The sequence below is a fragment of the Ptiloglossa arizonensis genome, chromosome 2, assembly GCF_051014685.1.
Source record: "Ptiloglossa arizonensis isolate GNS036 chromosome 2, iyPtiAriz1_principal, whole genome shotgun sequence".
In the NCBI taxonomy this organism is placed as follows: Eukaryota; Metazoa; Arthropoda; class Insecta; order Hymenoptera; family Colletidae; genus Ptiloglossa; species Ptiloglossa arizonensis.
Genome location: NC_135049.1, coordinates 31,356,944 through 31,373,783, shown reverse-complemented (window position 1 = coordinate 31,373,783; position 16,840 = coordinate 31,356,944). Strand labels below are relative to the sequence as shown.

Sequence of the window (16,840 nt, the reverse complement as noted above, 5' to 3'; positions counted from 1 at the left end):
TAGAACTTGTTGAACAGTACTGGTTCAGGTCGAAATTCAGCAAGTTGTACGTTTGCAAGAAGACTGTTCCCGATCGTCCCTTTGTTAACACTGGACCCATCAACTACAAATGTACTAGGTTGTTCATAGTAAGTATAGTCGTTCGATAAAACTTACTGAACAGTATAGTACTAGGTTCTTCGATAAATTTTGTCGTTCGATAAAAATTGTCGAACAGTACTACATTGAACTGTAATTTTGAACGCGACGTATGTTTGTTTCGGGTAAAAAAAAGAACAAAAATTTATATACTTATATACGTAACCTGCTATATTGAATACTGTTCGATAAATTTGATCAAACGACGAAATTTATCGAACAACCTATTTATATTCCTATTTGTCTCGAATCGCGTAAGTGTCTTCGAAGTTAGAACAGATAAATTAATTTACGAGTCGTTAGTTGTCTATTTTAATAATTATCCAGGAAAATTTTGAACAAAGATACCGTTGACGATTTAGAGATTTTAAAAAGAAGTTTCGAATAAATCGAATCGACCCTTTTGGTAGTTCTAGCGTTAAAGCGCGAGTGGGCGGACGATGTTGAACACGGAACAGATTATTTCGGTATTTCGGTTCGCTCGAACCATCGATATCTCTTCGCTCTAATGAAACCGATTATAGAGTTCCGAAAGAGTTTCGCGTTGAATCGATCGTTCTCCTCCGGGCGAGGAATTTCGACGAAATCGAAGCGCGTTATAAATTGTGCGAAATCAGAGATGCTTCGAGTCGTTTCGTTTCGAATTCGTCGGGAAATTATTCTCGCGAAGCAATTTTTCTCTCCACAATTAGGTTACGATCCCATCGTAGGTATCGAGTTTTCTCTTTTATTTTCACCGAGCGTATCGGCTATTCCCGGAATACATTCCCATTTAGACCGAACAATAATTTTTCCAGCGGGCGAATTATAAATTCTACGAATTTTTAGCGTCGAAACGAATTCGTCGGAAAGTTCGTCGAATATATTGGGTTGTTCGGAAAGTCATTCCGTTTGCCAAAATGAAGAATATATAATTTAATAAAATGTGTATACACTCTGAAAAAAATCGTGTTTCATTTTCACCAAAGAAAAAAACAAAAAAAAAAAACGAAACGACTCTCCGAATAATTCAATATTTACCACGATACTTCGAAGTGTCCTCTACGAGGTAAGAAATTCCTGGAACGAATTGTTTATCAATTAACGTTTCGGTCGGTGATCGTCACGTTACATCGTTACGACTAGGTCTACAATAAAATTAAAATCGACCAGAAGTTTGTGTGAATCGAAGCTACAAGTCTACCTGGAACTGACTATCCCCTACACGAAACGATTTAACGCAAATACACGCCGTTTCCGAATACTGGAGTTCCATACTTTTTCGACAAATTCGAAACCAACAACTGAACGAGTCTCCCTCCAATTTCCCACGAACTCGATTCGTTTTCATCTGGTATCTGTCGAGAGTTCGATGACTTCTACTTTCTCGCGACTACACTTTTACGTAACCTGCCCCATTGCGAATTATCGTCGCGTCGTTTAATTCTCTGGAAACAATTCGTTGTCCCCGGTATCGTCGAGGAGAAACGAGAAGGGAAAAAACTCGACGAGAAAACACGGGACGTGGTATTTGCTCGCGCGAACGTTTACTCGACGCGGTTGTTGATCATTTCCGCGAGTCGTCCGGTTGTACGGAAGAACTATCGGTGAATATCTCGGCGGTGTCTGAAAATCGTGGAAGGAATTTATAATCGTCCTTCGAACCGGGCTAACTCTTTCTTCCATTAAGTTTTCATTCGGTAGAGGTTCGTTAACGTGACCTTATTAAAGTCTGCGGGTGCTGTCGTGAAAACGAACGACACTCGCGGGATAGAACCGATTAATTTGTCAAATAGGATGGTAACTCGAGCCATCTGAAATTCTAACGAGCGGCGCTTAACGATTCAACGAGAGAAAAAAGAACCGAAAGAATGGTCCACGAAAACGGTTACATAGCGCGAATCGGTAAAGTCGAGTTTCTAATTTTAAACGCGACGTATGTTTCTTTCGGGTAAAAAGAAGAACAAAAATTTACCCGATACTTTCCCAGAGGTCTGGGTTGGGTATTTTTACAAAAAAAATTCCCCGATACTTTTCCCAATGTCCCTCGCGAACCTACAAAGTTTCAGAATGGAAATTTTCCGATTACGGAAGTTCTCTCGTTAGTTCTCTCGCGCTGGTCGCGTTGGTGCAACGATAGAATTCTTTCGCGATGACCTCTCACCTTGATCCTCCTGACGGATTTACTGCTGTTGTTATTGACGTTGACGTGAACCGTGATCGAGTCCCCGTGTCCGTAAACGGCACGATCCAGCCTTCCTTCCAAACCGACGCGACCATCGCTCAACAGAAACGGTTTCTCCACTGCTGCGTGCGGTCCGCTGTTTTCTAAAATTCGAACGTTCTGTGTTCGATTCTACCGATCGTGACGCAAACAATCGTGTAACGTGGGCTACAGTTTTCAGTTTCCTCGTAATTTATCCTTTCGATCGATTTACCCTTTAATCGACTTAAACAAAAGTTTCTGTAAATAGACTGCTCTGTAACGCTCTACAAAACAAGTAGAAACGGCGAGCAATGGGCAGACGCGTCGTTGGTTCGTACTACTCGATCGAAAGAAGAATTTTCGAGGATTATCCAAATTTATTTCTCGCGAAAGTTCAATGCAAAAGAACGTTGTTCCACACTCTGGTGAAACGATTCGAATCTCTTAAAAAAAATACTCTCCGTTTGGAACAACGCGTTGATAATTCGACTCGATCCGGTAAGGTTAGAAAAGTGTGGAACGTTCGGGTGAAAAAAAAGAAAGAAAGCAAAGACCTTACCCTCGTCCTCCGTGATCTCGTTTTCCACAAACGTGACCCTGGTCTTGCAAGCCAGGTTTCTCGGTTCGATCGACGTAGTTTCGGACACCGGGACGCTATAAACGGTGGTCGCTGGCAGTGGTGGCCGTGTGGTGCGTTGTATCACTCGAATCCCCATTCGGACGGTTGTTTTCCGATGGAGTTTCTCGTCCGCTCGTTCGGCTGAATTTCATCGTGTCGAAACTTTTTCATATCGGATACGTTCGCGTTACTTATAAAACTATCCTTTGCCGAAGAAACGACCGATCGACACTTCTCGTTTCTGGTTCGCGATCGATACGCGCGTACGTTTCATCGCGCGAGTTTTTACGCGTACGCGTCGCTATAGAAATAGATAGAGAGAAAGACAGAGAAAAGGATTTCATTCAAAGAACGAACGAAGCAACATTGCGCTTTGAACCGACGAGAGGTCGATGAGAAACGTTGGATACCAGCGTGCACACCGGAGAAGCAAAATAAAAATACTCGATCAACGAGCGTGTGAGCTCCTTTAAATTCGATTCTGGAAATCGATCCTTTCCATTGGAAAACGATCGTTTTTACGTTCGCACGGAACGTTCTTTTTTTAGTTTACTTTTTTTTCCACCGTCGATTTCATCGGTTTGCATTTTTACCGAAGAATCGATCGTTCCCGCGACAGAGAGAGAGAGAGAGCTCGTAACCGTGGCACGATCGCGAGGTAGGAAGGATTAAACGTCCCGTGCGAACAGATTGAAACGACGGTACAAGCGCAACAGTTTCAAGCATCGATGTTCAACCTGTTGGCTGGAGAGAACGAATCAACCGGTAGAGCTTTTTTTACTTGATAATATCGAGTCGATGTTATTTTTTGCTGCGATAAAAACCGATCGATCCCTTTGTCTTTCACTCTGCATCGCGCGACTGTCTTTTAAGTTCGTTTCACTCACCGACGTAAGCTCTGACATCGTAGCTGGTGCCTATCGGTGCTCCGTTGTACTCCTTCGCAGGCACCAATTGCACCGAGGGTGGTGCCAATGGTGTGATTTCCATGGTGAATGCGTGAGCGTTGGGACCCAGCCTCTTTACGAGCGCCTCCTGGAACATCCGTAAGCGTTTCTCGATAACATCGAACTCGATCGTTTCTTCAAAGGGATACTCGATACTCGCGAAAAAGAATTCTTCTTAAGAATTCATTCGCGCGAACACACAGTTCGGAACGTGACTACCCGCACGATTCGCGGTACCAATAAATGGAATCGTTGGACTCGATTTTAAAGTTTCGAGAAACCGGACGGGAATTATTCCAAAAAAACGAGAGAGTTACATTCTGGGTAATAATTTGCGTACTTTATCGGCGAGGAAATATCCGAAAATAAAAAAAAAAAAAAAAACAAAAAGGAAAAAGTGGCTTTTGTACGTGTACGAAATTTGGCGAAAAATACGTAGAAATGACGGAGCGGATGATCCGGGAAAAGTGGGTTGCCCGAAAATAGTGTTGAAAGTTCAGTCGAACGTTTCCACGCGATTAATAGGATTTTTTCAACCGGACCGTTTTAATATTATTTTTGTTAAGAGTTAGCCAAAACAAATTCGCTTCCTGGCGCCGTGTACAATTCGATAAGTAAATATAACAACGAAAAAAAAAAAAGCAATCGTTTGTTTCGACCTCGCAACGGTATGTACCTCGGGTTTTCCATTAGATTTTCTATTTTCACTGTAGAGGCGATGTCTCGGTGCGTTTCCCCGAACAAAGAGAAGAGTCGAATGGGACACCTCGATACGAGAACCCCTATTGTTTTTCACCGGTGTATCGTTCACCGGTACGAGTCACACGTGTCGTGTGAATCGCGTCGATCGATGAATCGATCGTGCACCACCGAGACGAAATCTAACGGTTTTCGAAACGTTGCACAGGTGACGAGCGCAGAACGCGAGTTATGCATAATTCCGTGCGTGAGGTTTCCACGGCAAAAAGGTTGTCGCAGGCAAATGTCAACCATTGTCGAGACACTGCATTGTCGCGTCCGCGTGCGTCGTTTTCAATAAGCAAAATCGTAACGCGACGAAAAAGTTTCAATAGATCCCCACGTGAAAGGCTTCATTCATTCGCGTGTTTCATAGTTCCGCACCGCGACCGCTTTCCCGACGACGACGACGACGACGACGACGACGACGACGACACGTTCATTTATGTAAAACGTTCGAGCCTGGACGAGAGTTTGCAATTAACGGACTTAACGTACTCGCAAAATCAATATCCAGGGGGATGGAAGTCGAGCCGTTGGCTGTCCGTCTTGGCCAACGAATCGAGTTCGATCGTTTCTCGATTGTGAATATCGTTACGCTCCTCTTCGATATTTAAATCGCGTCTCGTGGATATCGTTCGACAATGTTCGACCGTTCGTTTCGGTGTTTATCGTTCGATCGAGAAGAAACGTTTCGCGTTGGAAAGCTGCTCGCGAAACAATTTTCCTCTCCCGAGTGTATTATGGACGTTTCTATGCTCCACCTATTTACAATTAAAAAAAAAAAAATGTAAAGCGTATCATTGATACCACACGGTGGCAAAAGCCCGATCCCTAAAACCCGAATTTTCTACGTTTATGCTAACGCGGGAAACGTATGCAAAATTTATGTAGAATATATTTCGTAAATTAATATAGTAACATTAATATTTCATTTCGTGCAAGTGGATAATATTATGGATACGTTGCGCATATGGTTTTCGTGTACACCATGAATGCATCAAATTTGCGGTCTGGTAATTACGATATTACACGGAACATTTGTCCGAACCGTAATCAGAGAAACGATGCCTTGCGCGTATTCTGACGATGTCCCACGGTATCGTCGGTTAGACGCGATCATTTTCCGTTCGAGTATCTCCTTCGATGACTCCTTCTCGCATCCAGTCCAACCTAGCCTACCCTAGCCTACCCTAGCCTAGCCTAGTCACCGATTTTTTCTTTTTTCTCTGCCTTGTTCGGCGTGAAGCGGCCTCGTTGTATGCACGATTGATGCGCGACGTAACGCGGCTTTCAGCTCGGTCGCATTGCCCCCTTTGAAATGCGCCGGCCGTGGAATGGTAACATTCGTAGGCCACCGTGAAACGACGTTATCCCGTCGTTTGAGTGGAGCCGTTGTGCTTCGTCCACCGAGAGTAATCTCACCGCGATAATATCGGCCCCCGCGTGGCCGAGGAACGTAGCCGCGCGCCAAGATATTGCACCTCGTGATGAGTACCGAAGCGAGCAAACTTGCGTTTCACTTACCGGGCAAAAGTTTCTAATTTTAGGATACGGCGCGGAGAGCGGCTCTTACGTAAACCTTTCGTCGTTATTTGCACCGCGGATGATTTATTATCGGCCTTGGGAACCATAGACTCGAAGCCGGGACGCAAGGGCGATGTGTTCTACGTGCCGTGAGATTTCGGGTCACGGTGCTCGCGGCTTCGGATACGTTGGAACGGAACGCTCGTAATCGTCTTTGAAATATCGTCGAACACGCCCGAAATTTCACCCGGACCGTACTATAAAACCACCACCTGCGGGACATTCCAAACACCGGACGCTTTCGGTGCCCGGAATTCTCCAATTTCTCCACCTTTCACCGCCAACGATTTTTTACTCACAACGATCGTACATCGAGGCTGAAATTACCGGTCTCCGAACCGTCACGATCACCCTCCGGTTAGTATTTTTCGATCGAGCAACGTACCGCGATAACGATCTCGATAGGTTGCTCGATAAGTTTTGTCGTTCGATAAAACTTATTCAATAGTACTACATTGAACGGTACTACATTGAACAGGACTACATTGAACAGTAATACATTGAACAGTACTATTTTGAATAGTACTACATTGAACAGTACTACATTGAACAGGACTACATTGAACGCTCCTACTTTGAACAGTACTATAGTGAACAGTACTACATTGAATAGTACTACTTTGAACAGTACTACATTGAATAGTACTACATTGCATAATACTACATTGAACAGTAATACATTGAACAGTACTACATTAAACAGGACTACATTGAACGGTACTACTTTGAACAGTAACACATTGAACAGTACTACTATGAACAGTAATACATTGAACAGTACTACATTGAACAGTACTACATTGAATAGTAATACATTGAATAGTACTACATTGAACAGTACTACATTGAATAGTACTACATCGAACAGTACTACATTGAATAGTACTACATTGAACAGTACTACATTAAACAGGACTACATTGAATAGTACTACATTGAACAGTGCTACATCGAACAGTACTATTCAATAAGTTTTATCGAACAACCTAGTAATTTGCAACGTGGTTCTGTTACGTTAATTTGTAACAGAGCTATCGTATTCGCTTCATCGAACGTTACGCTACCGTAGGTACGAGATAAATATCGGTACGACTGCGTGTGAATGAAAAGTGTTTGGGACAGAGCGAACAACATCCAGCGGATGTTTATAGTTTACAATAGGATATCGGTTTCGAGAGCGTGCACGGATCATTGGAAAAACGAGTCTGGAGTTTTTACGCCGGAGGAGACGAACGTGGCGATTGAAAAAAGGGCTTTGTTACATATGAACGGGTCAGAAAATCGAGACGCGTGGATCGTAGAGTGGGAGCCTCGTGCTTGAATGTATTTCACGTTATTATTATCAAAGAGGTGTATCGTCGTTAACCTTGGCGAATGTCTAACATTTCTCTACACTATCAAGGGTCGAACAGCCTTAATACCAGCCGTTGTTCGAAACGAGCCCAATAGAATTCCCGTAATCGAATTCACGAAATAATTTCGCTTTTACGCTCGACGATTGATAATTAATCGTAACACCGCGCAACAGTTCAACCTCGAGCTTTACGAATTCTGGATGCGTAGCGACTGCGAGATGTTAAATTTATGGATCGTTTCGCAACGACGACGCGTCCACCTCGTTGCTTTTTATTTGACTTTTGAGAGGCGATCCGGAATGTTCCCGGCCGGGGAACAAACGATGATCGATGACCGACCCTGAAAGGGTGATCGGTCGTAATGACTTTCCATTTGTGTCCGTCAATCCTCGACGCGAATCGTTTTTCTCCCCTGTGTTGCTGTTTCGTTCGGGGACCAAAACCACCCTCGTCGTTGGAGCCAATAATTGTACGTGAAATTCTTGCCCTAAAGATCTCTGTCCCTAGAAGAGTATCTATCGTTCTTTCGGTCGATTCGTTCCGCGATGAAGCTTCGAGGCATAGAAAACGTGTAATTTTTCGCCAACAAAGAGACACTCGTTACGCGAGTCGAGATCGTTTCAACGAACAACGATCGATCGTTCACCGTTCGCGAATGTGCATTTACATGCAGTTTTCGGCAGCGGTTGATAAAAGGAAACGAAGATCTTGTTCGAACTTCGGTGAGCTTCGTAACCGGTCGTTGAACCGGTCGTTTCGATGCAAGAACAGAAAACGATACCGCGAGAAAAAGATACATAGCAATCTCGGGACGATCTCGAGTGCAACGTTTCGTTCGATCTTCGTCGAGAAGAGAAGCGAATTTCTCTTTTCTCGTCGAGCAAAAAGCGGGTAATTAAGAGCGCTTCGACCGTGAAGTAATTTACACCTAAGTGGATACTCGCCAGATTCGGTAGTTTCGTAACCGACGTTCGTCCTCCTCCTCCTCCTCCACCTCCTTCTTCTTCGCTTTTAACAACGGGTTCAGCGAGAACATCTTCGAGAGAATTAACGATCGAGCGAGTCCAGGTAAGAGGGGAACTCTCTTCGACGTAATTGAAATTTTATTCGAGCACCGCCGTATTATGCCAATTTACTTCGGCACGCTTCGTTGGGAATCGAAGTTAAAACGTTTCCCTCGCGATGACAATTATCGTCGAGCGATTCTTCTTCACTTGGGAGCCAATCTCGGGACGCGGTACGAACGCGATCCGATAAGGACGCGGAACGACGTCACTTTTTTCGAGGCTCTCGTCCTCGACGACAATTTTGTCTCCGCGAGTATATATTTTTCCAAGAGTTTTTACGCTCGACTCGCTCGGCAAAGAGCCAGGTGTTTCGTTAAGTCGCTCGATGCAACGATGAACCAATCGTTAAGGAAAACTCGAGCAAACTTCTGCTCGGGGGCGGAGAGCATTTACGGCGGTTTAAGGCAAACGCGATCGACTTTGGAAGCGCCACGGTTATCGAGGAAAGTTCTTCCGCGTAGTTGGAATCGTCGATAGATTTTAATATTTTAAGAGTCACGAAGCTTCGCAGAAATCGGACTTGCCGCGAGCTTTCTTTCCAAACGGTTGAACGCAGTTTCGTACCGCTTTGTCGTCGTTGGAGCGATCGTTCTTCTTTAAACGTTACTCTTCGACCGATTCGGTGGAAACGGTAATCCGGTGGTTCTGCGCGAGAAAGCGAATCGAAAATATAGAGTGAAATTCTTTTTTTTTCTTCCACGTGGTTCCGTTTTCGCGAAAATCGATGTCCTCGAGGCACACGTTCCACGTCGAGTCGCGCGCGTACTCCGGAAGTCTTTGAAATCGATTATCCTCGAGAACGAAGAGCCCCGCGCGACGAAATTGTATCGTATACTTTCGATTCGTTTTCTCGCGCGGAACGACCGAATATAGCTGCTCGTGACGCCACTTGTTGCCAGACGCGTCCGCATACACTTATCCTATTATTAGAGAAATGCGTTCGAGGAGCGAACACTTTACCAGACGTTTCGAACGTCTCGACGAAACCTCGCTCGAGGGAACGTTCGGGAACCGTTTCTCGGTATCCTTGCACGGAAATATTTTGCAAAATACGTATTCCTGGCTACGACCTGAGGATTCTGCGCTGACGATGCAGGCCAGGGTCGTCTCCTGCACAGGATCGAACCTGCCTGCGTCACGCCGTGAGATTCCGCGTATCGGGCATTATCCGAACGGTTTCCGAGCATCTATCGCTCGAGGCAGCAGTTGATATTCAAAAACGAGAAAATTCCACGGCGACTGTCAACCAACCCTTTACTACGGTATCGATTCTCGCGGATATATTCGTGAACGACGAAACGAACGACGATCGGGGCGTATCGCGATGGAATTGCGTTCACTCCGCGAGAGATCGCGTTTCGCCTACGCGGATCTCCTCCGTCCGCGGAATTGTGTATCCATCGCGATGGATATCGGGTATCGGTGACGAGTACACCGCGATACGGGCTATCCTCTAGCCCCTCAGACATCGTGGAAACCGTCTCGTCGCGAAAATAAAGACGCGACTCGACAATTTCGAGAAGCGATCCGACCTTTTCCCCCGTGGCGATTGCTGCGTCGCAACGTATCTTATCTCGCGTCGGTTCTGTCGGCGACGAAGTACTCTTTCTACCCCTCCCGATATCGCGAAAAATATCACGAGAAACAAAGATACCGTCTAGCGTCCCCCGAATAGGTCCTCGACGATCCGAACTCGAGATTCGATCGTCCCGAGTCAAACTCGTTTGCTACCGGTGAACACCAAAGAGTGGATCTATTCGTAGTTCGCGATCTTCGGATCAGCGGTACTCTAGGCGTTGAATCCTCGCAAACTCTAGAACGAGAAACTCGCACTCGTTGTCACCGAAGTAAACGTCTTTACCGAAGACAGTATTTCAGGGGTCTCCCTTCGCGATTCGAATACGACGAGAGATCCGGTAAAATCGAATCCACGGGTAGCGGTAGACAACGGTGAAAATACCAGAGAACAGATACTATTATGGATCGTGGATCCCCGGATGAACGAAGCGACGAGAGTCGGAAAGCTTTCGAGAACAGCCGCGAGTACCACGACGGTGAACTCGAGTCTCGCGCTCGATGTTCAACGCCGCCTGTCGATCTCGTCTCTCCGGGAATATTCGTTTATCGTCGTCCAGTGATAAACAAAACGACGCGAAAGCGATCTCGTAAAAGGCGGGCGTCCTCGACCCGGTTTTCCGGGTAATTGCAAACCGGCGAACTTTATCGCCGTTGTATTTTCTTCGCCCGTAACGTTCGCTCGTGCGAGCGAGCGAGAGAGAGAGAGAGAGAGAGAGAGAGAGAGAGAGAGAGAGAGAGAGAGAGAGAGAGAGAGAGAGTCGGGAAGATTAGAACGCGATCGTTGTCGAGTAGCCGTGAACAATCGCGATCCCCGGCACCGTTTTAATTAGCGATCGTTTTAATCCACGAGCGGAGGGTGGAGGAGGGTAGCGCTCGGTACAAACGCGAAATGAACCGTGAATTCTCCCGGTTCGCTTATTACGTGGACAGGTCCCATGGAATTCGAACGACCGTCCCTTCGCTGTGCGCGGTTAATTACGCGAAAAACCGCGGACCGCTGCCTGTGAATCTCTCTCTCTCTCTATCTCTCTATTTCTGTCTTTGTTTCTATCTCTCTCGGTCTCTCGGTAAATTCGATGCAACGGGGCGAGAATTTAATGGACATCACCGGGTATACGGAACCGCTCGCAACAAAGGATAGATGCCCGTGTAATTGAAATGGATGTAGGTCCCGGGAGAGTATTTTTCTTAAATCTTCCTTACGAGATGGAGGTAGAAGGTTAGCGGAAACGGCGTCTACGAGTACACCGGTAGATGCTACGATGTAACCCGAGTCGGGAGAACGACCAACGTAAACAGAAGGATGAAAGGGGAACGAGTTTCCGAAGGAAAACACACCGTAAAACTCACCGGGAGATCTCGCGCCCGGTCCCCATTTCACGGCGAAGGTGCGTCGCGTCGCGTCGTGTCGCGACACGGGAAATATAAATGGGATCTCGTCGAGGGAAAAGTTAATCCTTCCATTGAGACGTCGAACGAGCCAATGGGGGATTCCGAATGTAATTTCGCGCGCGTTCAATCGGCGCGATAAGTCTGTCCGTCGGCCGTGGATCGTTTCTCGCTCCGGTGGAAACTGTTGCATCGCGACAACGAGGAGTTCACGGTGGCCAAACGGTGGCGGTTATTTGCGTTTCGTTGATTCGAAATTCCCTTTGTCGAACGGTGTCGGCGATAGCGAGGGTGGACCGTGTTTAACACCAGCCGCTCGTTTGCAAATGTTTCTCTCCAGCGACGAACGAATGCAAATGTTTCTTCTTTTTTTTTGTTACCTTCTTTCGTCGCCGACGAGTTTCGAGAGGGAGCTTCGAGACGACGTTTGATTTTTTGCGCGTCTTCTTTTTACCGACAGGGTCCTTCGAAATCGCATCGTTCGCGATAAAAGAGAAAAAAAAAAAAGGAAAATACTGGCCGACGGTCGAGGGGAGATTTTTTGTGGAAAACCGAATCGAAAACGTAGAAGGGTGTTTCTTCGTTGGAGGGTTTCGTTTTCGTGAAAATCGATTGGAAAAAGTCCGTGACGCGTTGCCAGGGTGAGCGAGTAACGGATAGTCGCGGTTGGAAAAAGTGCGCAGTACGGCCCTCTTAACGAGCGAGCTGCGTAGAAATAAACAACGAAACGGTTGCGTTACGTCGGCTCGTTATCCCTCGAACCTACGCCGAATTATTTATTCCTCGAATATATTTCCAACGGTCAGGATCATCGAGCGCGACTCGGGTTCGCTCGCGCGTCTTTTCGTCGTTCGCCGCATCTGTTGGTTGCTCGTAAACATCCACGGTATTTATTTTAACCGGTCGATAACGACGAGACAAACGCGAATAGAAACGACGAGCAACGACCGGACAGGCTCGAGCCAGCTGTTACCGAATTTGAAAGTCGGTTATCACGCGAAACGAAGCCTGGTACGAAAAGATCTCTATCCACGTTTTCTACGTATTTGTTCGCGAGGAATCGTCCCTTGGGGAGGAACGCTCGGGTTCTTCGTAGCCGTATGCATAATTGCATCGTTGTTTCCGCGTCGAACGAGCGACGTGGATATCCTTCCACGAGCAGTTCCCAGGATCGTAAAGTCGCGGCGGAGCCATCACCGTAGATAGATTTTCGTCGGAGGAAGTTTCGCGCTTTTGTCGCGCGAAACGCGTCTCGCTCGGTTCGAAGCAGTTACGAGAGGGCGCGGCACAGCCTTGACATTGACCCTGACCTAGAGTCAGGTCGCTCGGTACCGTGTGTAAATTATTTATCAGCCTGCTGCCTCCCTTTTCCTGATATTTCACGGTGGCTACACCCCCGCCCGTTGCATTATTTATTCACCGGATGAATTAGGCATGAACGATACCAAGGTCGAATTCGTTCGGAAATCGAAGGACGAGCTGGAAGGACGGTAATGAAATTTCACGGAAGACGATTCTTGTCGAGGAAACGTCGCCGAGGCGAGAAGCGAGGAGATCGATTCGAGAAGCGTTTCAACGCTCGCTTTGGTTCGAACAGTGGAATGTTCGACCACGTCGAGAAGTCTCTCCCCTCGTTTGACTCTCCGTCATCCCCCTTGGGACCGTTTGTAACGTTACTCCGCGGAGATGACCACGATTCGTGGTTACGAGTCGCTCGAAGACGCTTCTCCCGTTCGTTCGGGCTTGGCTCCTCTTTGAACAGCGCCGAGGGAAAAAACGCGCCGAGAGAGCGCTCGATCGTGTAGTTCTCGGTTTCTTTTTTCGCTGGGCAAAGTTTCGACGCGTTAACCTTTCGTAAACGAGCCCGTTTAAGGACTCTCGGACGAAGAGGGGTAGCAGAAGAGGGATTCCCGGGAACGGTTCGGTGCACGTTGTTCGGTGACGTCGCGCGTATCGGTTACAAAGCTTACGACCTATATAACGCGCGTCCCGTGCTCCGTAAGCTTAACGGTTCATTTCCGAGCGGATCAACGATCTATCGGATCCCTTAACGCCTTGTTCGTTGAAACCTTCCACGGTTATCTGACCGATGTAACGAGTCGAGCGCGGAAACGAAATTGATACGCGCGACCTAATCCCGAGCACCGTTGGCTCTCGACATTGGCCCGGTCTCGTTCGGTCGGTACCACGAACGAGTTTTATTCTTTCGTGGTACGAGCGGCCTTCCTCGGTTATTATCGGCCCGCTGGTCACCGAGTCGCTAAAGTGCCCTTTGGGAACTCGACGTCTTCCAAAGTATGTACGTTGGCTTTCCACTTCAAAGCCCGGACTATCCACCGCGTCCCGACTTGAAATTCATCCGACCACCGTGGTCGTCCTCTCCGGCTAAATACTTTAGCGTGTATACATCCGGGAACTGGACCTATTAGGTTTGGAATTTTGGCAGTAATTTGGCTCGTCTCGGACTCCCCGTACGTTGACCACGGAACATCGGTGGCACGGTCCGTTGAATATTCGAAAACGTACTCGATCGTCTCGGGGTGTTTCTTATCTCTCTCGTGTCCCGTTCGAGGGCTCCTCGACGAGCTTGAAAAATTCTCGTCGAGTTCGATAGCATCGGGTCTCGTTTACGGATCGATGCCGCGTTACGAGCAACGTCGACGAAGAAAAGGCCCGCGACGATTTTTCCCCTCCCCCTTTTATCGTCGTGCGTCGAATATTCCCGCCCGGTGTTTTCCCTCCGCGGTGGTTCGAAGACGCTGGAGCGTATTCGAGCCACGGAGCAACGACGCGAGCGAACGAGGCTTCTGTATTTTTAGCAGCTGCGCTGCCCGTCACGGGTTTCGAGACGGGCGTCGTTTCTCTCGATCGTGTTCGATCACGCGAGACAATGCCTCGCACCTTCGCGAACGTTATCTCGACCGCTCGGAAGAGATCCTTGGCTCGTTAACGTTGCCCTCCCGTACTCCGATCGGCTCTCCTCGATCGAGACTCGGTCGTTCCATCGATCCATCCGTCTCGAGTAACGACGGATCGAATCGATCGGCGCGATAAAACCGTCGAGACCGCCTAAGCACGGTTTACGACTCGTTCGAGCCGGCTGGACGCCATTTTTGAGGATCAGCCATCGGAGATATCGACGTTTCGCTGGTTTAATACGCGCGACGGATTAAGATCCTGCGAGTTACACCGCTACCGTGAACTTTCCGCGTTCATAGCACACCGCGCGCGAACTCTAACGTTTTATTACCTCGTTTTAGATAGCGATCGAGCCCTCGTTAATCCGAGAGAGAGGGCGCTACTTCGCAGACGTCGAACGATTTACCGTAAGCGGGCGACAAGTCGCGCTTTGCGATTATCTTCGGTAATGTTCGTTACTCGAGAAATGTTTCGAGCTTCGCGGATAGACCCTTAAAGTATCACGCGTGAATCGCCCGATGCTTTTTTTTTTTTCTTCCGGTGGAATCGTACATTTTTCAACGCTTCGATCGATGCAGCTGGTCGTTCCCTACGAAAGTACCCTCGAACCGGCGATCTTTCGCAATATACGGTCGAGTACTTGGAAAAATAGATGGCTTCGTTCAAAGGAACATCGGTGACCTTTCGTATCGCGGGCTTTACGCGTTCAACCGGGAGGAAATTAATTTTTATTCAATTATGCTCCCCCTTCGGAAATATTGGCTCGTTCGGGAAGTCGTTTCACTAAACGGAGAATCTGTAACTCGACGAAGTGTTTGTACGGTTTGAAAAAATCGCGTTTCGTTTTCACCGAAATGAACGAAATGTCTTTCCGAACAACCCGATACTTTTCGAGCAACTTAATATTCTCAATTGTAGATCGATACGAATTTAAAGAGGAACGATTCGTGTTGGATTTCGAACACGGTCGACGATTTCTCGTCAACATTGGGGACAAGTGTTCGCGTCCTTCGAGTGTTCGCGTCCTTCGATCCAGTTTTCGATCGATCGACGCACCGCGAAACGAGCACGAGCAATCCGCGATCGGCGGGATCGATAAAGGCTGCGCGTAACTTATCCGCTCGGCGCGATAACGCCGCGCGAAAAGCGCTACGCTCTTCGGATTCGCATCTCGATCGTAAAAGCTGCTTTTACGGTTCGCGATAAGAAGCACCGATTCGCGCGGAGTCTCATCTCTGTTGTCCCCGTTGAACCGATGGAGACGAGCGTTGATCGAATATTAAGAGGAGACGTCTGGATTTACGACCCTTGAATTTTAGTTACGACTTCGAAGAAATCCGAACCCTGCCACTGTTTGTCGACCAACGTTCGTATAATCCTCTCGACAACGAGGTTCGAGTATCATTCGAAAACGTAACGCGAGATTCTCGAGCACGATTCGTCGTATCGATGCCCACGATCTATCGAAAAGCGATCGATTCGACGATGATTCGAGAGAAATTATACACTTTCGAACTCGTACGGGGAACGATACGTTTTTAATTCGATCGATATTAAAATTACATTCGTAACGCGCGTAACAAATTACTCGGTACGATTTGCGAATACGTAACAAACACGTAGAGTAAACATCGCTGGAATATTATAATGTCGGTGCTCGGGGGTAAATTGAACTTTTAACGCTTCGACGATGAATTTTACCAATCCTTTGCCCAACGAACACGATTAAAGCGCCATTAGCGAATTCGCGATCGGATGCAAATTACGAACGAACGTTAGCGAAGAAAGTAGTTCTTTTCAAATTTGTTGGTCACCATGGCGACATCGAGGGGGCACGTGTTTTCAAGAAGAAATCGCACGCTCGAAAAAGCAAAACGGTTACAAGCTCGTCGCTGTAATTTGCGATCGACGTCGCGCCCGCTGCTGGTAAGTTTCTAATTACCGGAGCGGGAAAGTGATTGCTAAGCCGAGTGGCTTATTCCATTAATTGATTACGAACTTGCATTTCCACGTCGTTACCCCAAATAATACCGGGCCCAGAACGGCTCAATTAATCGACCGAGAAATCCTCGGCCAGCTCGACGCACCGAATATTGTTCGTCGATTCTGTCGGTACATATTATATTTTACTCGATTCTTCTCGATGAATATTTCGGTATGTTTTTCTCTTTTATTTTCTTCGTTTTTCCTTTTATTTTTTCTTTTTTTTTGGCCTCGTTCGCGATAAATGTTCGATTGCCTGTGAAACGGGAGCAGAGAGGGCGCGGAAAAGCGACGCGTGTCGGTCGTTTACAGATCGAGAGATACGCGAGGAGGCG

The 16,840-nt window shown here is 47.1% G+C and overlaps 2 protein-coding genes across 5 annotated transcripts in view; one reads left to right on the top strand and one right to left on the bottom strand.

Annotated features, from left to right (window-relative positions):
- The window catches only part of LOC143143548 (sex-regulated protein janus-A), a 74,421-nt gene that overhangs the window by 8,768 nt on the left and 48,813 nt on the right, over positions 1-16,840 (top strand). The gene's annotated exons all lie outside the window — the stretch shown is intronic.
- Positions 1-16,840, bottom strand: part of LOC143143545 (arrestin homolog) — a 50,873-nt gene that overhangs the window by 6,923 nt on the left and 27,110 nt on the right. For all 4 annotated transcript variants that reach the window (XM_076304913.1, XM_076304916.1, XM_076304914.1 and 1 more), the window contains 3 exons: positions 3,830-3,977; positions 2,883-3,083; positions 2,282-2,445 (listed from right to left, as the gene is read on the bottom strand). In XM_076304913.1, the coding sequence (XP_076161028.1) occupies positions 2,282-2,445; positions 2,883-3,083; positions 3,830-3,977 (513 nt within the window). The remainder of the gene's footprint in view (positions 1-2,281; positions 2,446-2,882; positions 3,084-3,829; positions 3,978-16,840) is intronic.